Raw genomic sequence first — 5,041 nt, 5'->3', positions numbered from 1 at the left:
GAAATTCTCTCCAAAGTCATGTTGAATACAGATCACATGTCTAATTCAGAAACAGCTGCGATAACTCAGCTAATATCAGATTATTCTGACATTTTCCAAGTTGATGGAGGACCTAGAGGCCGATATTCAGGAGTTAAACATACTATTAACACAGGTGATCACCCCTCGATTAAGTCTCGGCCCTATAGACAACCACCTCACATCCAACAGGAAATACAAAAACATGTCAAGAGTATGTTGAACGAAGGCATTATTAGAGAATCCACTAGCCCATGGAGTTTCCCAGTATGTATGGTACCAAAGAAAGAGCAGGGTTCATATCGTTTTTGTGTAGATTTTCGTAAGCTAAATAAGATCATTATAATGGATAATTTTCCATTACCGAACATATCTGATGCACTTGATAGCCTAGGCATCATGAAACCACAGTATTTTTCAACTCTAGAGTTGTTGCCCCCTGGACTTCTTTTCGCAGGTGGCCGTCTCCTGCTTCGTCGAGTGAAGTGCATCTTTCTCTTTGGGAAATGCTTGACGCTGTATGTACCTTATTATGCCCCTTTCGGCACTCTGGCATTCTTCTACGGAAAAACCTCCTTGTTTAAGGCTTGAGTCATCTGCTATTCCCTTGCAGCGGATGTGAAGATACTGAACGAAACGCAAGAGCCAAGAAACGCCTCTCTTCAATCGGTTCCATGATGAGTACTTGGCCAGGAATTCATCAACCTTCAGCTTCTCTTGCACTAAGGCTGTCTGCGTCACCACCCTCTTGAGTTCAGGATCCCTCTCAAGAGCATCATTGAGCGGCAATATGTCAGGGTTTGGTACAGTACCCTGCAGGACAACTGGAGGTATTGGCCAATGATCCTCATTCATCATCAGGAACTGCGGCCCCTTTAACCAGCGGCCATCTTTGATCATCCTTTCAGCGCTCAAGCCCCTGGACCCTTCATCTGCTGGGTTGGATTCAGAGTTGACATATCGCCACTGTGACTCATCGGTGGCATCTTGGATCCTTGCAACCCGATTTGCCACAAAGGTGCGGAAGCGCCTACTCTCGTTTCTTATGTATTGCAGAACTGAAGTTGAATCAGTCCAGAATACAATGTCGGTGATGGGCAATCTCAGCTCTTCCTGAACCATTTTGCTGAGCTGAACTGATAGGACAGCTGCCGTAAGCTCCAACCTCGGTATGGATATCGACCTCTTAGGACACAGCCTTGCCTTCCCAATGATGAAGGAACAGTCTATCCTTCCTGATCCATCCACTGTCCGTAGGTAAGCCACGGTCGCATATCCACGCTCGAAGGCGTCTGAAAAGAAGTGCAGCTGACTGATTGCAGTATCTTCTAGCTCCCTTGGCCTCAAACACCTGGGGATGGTGAGAGCCTCTAATCTTGGCAAGTCATCCAACCAGCGCTTCCATCTGAACAATTCTCGCTCCTCAACCCTTTCGTCGCAACCTAGCTTCTTGCTGCAGATATCCTGAAGCAAAATCTTGGCAGGTAGGATGAAAGGCGCTAGGACCCCAGTGGGTCATATAGTGAGCTGACAATTGATAGGATGCTTCTCCGCGTGGTGGGCCTTTCCTTCAGAACCGTCTTGAAACCAAAGGTGTCAGACTGTACGTTCCAATGTATACCAAGGGTACGCTCGATTGGTAAGTCTCCCAAATCCAGATCCAACACAGATGGGGCTCTCTAACTTGCTGGAATAGCAGACAGAACCTCCTGGTTATTGCTGATCCATTTCCTCAGTCTAAATCCACCTTTGCTGAGCAGATCAATGAGCTGTCTAGCCAGGTTGATACCCGCTTCTGCACAACTCACCGACACCAAAAGGTCATCGACGTAGAAATTGTCACGTACTGCTGAGGTGGCAGCCTCCCCAAATTCAGCACCATAGTCATCTGCTGTTTTCCTCAGAGCGAATCCTGCACAACTGGGCGAGGATGTTGCCCCAAACAAATGAACCAGCATCTGGAAGTCGGTCGGATCCTTGGACAAGTCATAACTCGGCCACCACAGAAATCGTAGGGCATCGCAGTCTCTCTCGGGAACTCGTACCTGGTGGAACATAGCCTCCACGTCTGCTACTAATGCAACAGTCTCATGGCGGAAACGAGTCAGCACACCGACCAGGTTGTTTGTTAAGTCTGGGCCCTGTAGGAGATTATCATTGAGTGATGTACCTCGGAATCTTGCTGCGCAGTCAAATACCACTCTCATCTTTCCTGGCTTTTGGGGATGAAATACAGGATGATGTGGCAAATACCATTTCCTTCCCACCTCGACATTTGGTACTTCTTCCGGCACTGGTCTTGCGTATCCCCTTTGGACATAACCATCAATGGTTTCCTTGTACTGCTGACGCAAATCATCATCTTTCTGCAGGCATTTCTTAAGGGAACCCAACCTCGTCTCAGCAAGTGCCCGGTTGTCTGGCAAGTCAGGATTTCGTCTTCGCAATGGTAGACCGATTTTGTAGTGCCCATTTATCAGCCTTGCAGACTCCTCCATGGTGGATCTCGCTCTCCGATCCTCCACAGAGTCACCACGCTTATTGTCCATGATAGATCCGCCAAAATCTACCTCCCAAAATCTCTGCACTTGCTGTTGCAGTTGGTCGTCTTGCAGCTTGGCATGGTTGATATTGAAACTTCCTGCTCCCTGCTTGAAGGAGGGTGATGTAGGACCAACGAGCGTCCATCCCAGGAGTGATCGAACCCCATAGGGTTCCTTGCGTCCATCCCGCCTCTCTTCCATCACCCAAAAGGCTTCAGGGACATCTCCACCGATTAGGACTTGAACTGGCCTTCCGTCAGTTTGGGGGAACTCAATTCCATCCAGATGTCTCCATTTCTTCACATCCTTCTGATTTGGGAAGACGCTACTTGATGTAGGCAAGGTTTGGACAGTCCTCACTCTCGGTAGGTCCAGCTCTTCATCATTTTGGATGGACTTCACTGTTAGGTTTATCTCCATGCCGTGATACTTGCTTGTTCCTCCAACTGTATTCAGGGAGAAGTTGAACCTTTCACCTCTGATCCCAAGCTGCTCAGCCAGCTCCTCGTCGCACAGCGAAACGTCAATGCCTTCATCCAGTACAGCACAAGTCTCAAGCTCACAACAGGCGCACGGTGTGGATGAGGGAGAGTATGATGCTTCCACGTGCATCCATCAATCCCACAACGAATGCTGAGTCTGCAACGTCTGGCTACATGCCATGGAATGAAGCAGTTGCACAGTTTATTATCTCTCATTAACTGACGACGCTCGTCATATGACCCCTGTTTGAAGGTCTTGCATTCTGCCAATTTGTGTTGCTGGGAACAGCAGAGACATTTGACTTGCTTGTCCTTCTTCGCTTCATGAAGATAGTCACCACTTACACTAGTTGACAGCGCAGTCACCTTGGCCGGGTAAGTCTTCGGTTTGGTGCGTGGGGAATGACTCGCGCTGGTCGGACTGAAAGTCTTGGTGATATTCTGTCCGTACATATTGCTGGCAGTTTTCGCCTTCGTCTCAATAAACTCCGTCATCTGTGCGAATCTTGGTTCTCGTTTGCACTCGATGGTCCCCTGTGCCTTCTTGGCCCAGTCTGCTTGTAGATGAACGGGCAAGAGACGCTGAACCTTAAGTAGGTTCTCTGAGCTGTTCATGTCCGCATTGTATCCAAGCTGGGAAAAGGTTATTTGGCACTTCTCCATGTCCCTCGCTAAATCCCAAAGGGCGTTGCCATCGTTCTGTCGTATCTGTCCTCGGTTGGTAACCTTGCGCAGCAGAGCATGCATTATTAAGTGTGGCTGTCCGAACTGCTCGCGCAAGATTTTAAGTGCTGTTTTGTAGCCATCTGTGGGTTCCATCAGGATGCAGTTTTCGATGCTTTCCTTTGCCTTACCTCGACAGAACTGCACCAGGTAAGTCAGCCTTGTTCGGGCATCAGTCACTTTGGAACCGATGTTTGTCTCGAAACTGGTCACGAATGCCCAATATTCCGCTGGGTCTCCGCTAAAGGACTTAATGTCAGGCTTCGGTATGTTCATGGCGAGTGTCAAGGCTTGGCACAATTGTGTGATGCTTCCATGATCATTTGATGCTGGAGTGGACTGTGAGGTTACTTCAGGTGGTGTGACACTCTCCTCTGTTGTGTTTGAAGGAAATGTTATAATGCCACTTTCATCTATCATGTCGGCCTGTGCTCGATCATGGTTGTTGACAACCAGAGTACTGCTTGTGACTTCTACACTAGTGTCAATTGCTTGTGTAACATCTGGTCTGTCTTCTGTGGCATCTTCCTCTTGCATTTCCTCTCCCCAAATATGTGTCTCCAATTCTGCCTGCTCCTCTTCATCCTCCGCATTTTGAAGTTGGAATTTCATCTCCAACATCATTTTCTGTTGCGCCAGTTGCTGCTTTCGCTTGAGCTGCTCTTTCCTCAGCTTAGTAATCTCGAGCCTCGCCTTAGCCTCGCGATATTTTTCGATGGACGCAACACTACAGGAACTTCTCATTGATCTGTTGGATCTAACTGATCCATGTTCACTAACGTTGTCATCCTGTGTGGGTGGAGTCGGTGCTCTCGTATCTGTCATCCTCGAACCTTTGTCCGATTGGGTTGATTTCACCGATCCACCATTACTGACAGTGTCCTTCTCTACTGATGGTGTTGATGTAACTGCATACGCCATCTCTACTTAATTACAGCACACTGTACACTTATGTGCACTCACATTTAATCCCAGAATAATCGTGAACTTCTATGTAGCTAAGTACATGGGAATTAAATTGTCAAAACTCTATTTTTTGAACTCGCTCCAGTCCTTTTATTTGTCTCCACTTGTGTACACTTTACTTGATCCTTCATTCACTGGTTATAATTGCTCAACTGATGTGTGCGGCGATCTGAGTGGATATGGCCTGGCAGTAAGCGGTTCACTGCAATAAATGCCAAAACTCTAATGAATAACTTGCCCAAACACATGACCCTTGAACGATACACATAACAATGCAGTGATTTCATGTACAAGTTCTTCCAAAATTAT

At 47.5% G+C, this 5,041-nt stretch overlaps 1 protein-coding gene across 1 annotated transcript; it reads right to left on the bottom strand.

Moving 5' to 3' along the window:
• Positions 1–441: 441 nt before the first annotated feature.
• Positions 442–4,687, bottom strand: LOC119731899. Its single transcript, XM_038205186.1, has 3 exons — positions 3,268–4,687; positions 1,703–3,091; positions 442–1,517 (listed from the first exon to the last, which is right to left on the bottom strand). The coding sequence occupies exons 1-3, from the start codon at positions 4,685–4,687 to the stop codon at positions 442–444; spliced, it is 3,885 nt and encodes a 1,294-aa protein (XP_038061114.1).
• Between the last annotated feature and the right edge of the window lie 354 nt (positions 4,688–5,041).

Source organism: Patiria miniata, unplaced genomic scaffold (genome assembly GCF_015706575.1).
Source record: "Patiria miniata isolate m_02_andy unplaced genomic scaffold, ASM1570657v1 HiC_scaffold_24, whole genome shotgun sequence".
Lineage (NCBI taxonomy): Eukaryota > Metazoa > Echinodermata > Asteroidea > Valvatida > Asterinidae > Patiria > Patiria miniata.
The sequence above is the reverse complement of the archived record's forward strand: the minus strand, read 5'-3'. Positions and strand labels throughout refer to the sequence as shown.

Coding starts and splice junctions, on each gene's coding strand:
- LOC119731899 (XM_038205186.1), bottom strand. CDS start 4,687: ATGGCGTATGCAGTTACATCAACACCATCAGTAGAGAAGGACACTGTC. Junction 3,092..3,267: donor GGGGTCATATGACGAGCGTC/GTCAGTTAATGA, acceptor TACTGGATGAAG/GCATTGACGTTTCGCTGTGC. Junction 1,518..1,702: donor TCTGTCTGCTATTCCAGCAA/GTTAGAGAGCCC, acceptor CTGGGGTCCTAG/CGCCTTTCATCCTACCTGCC.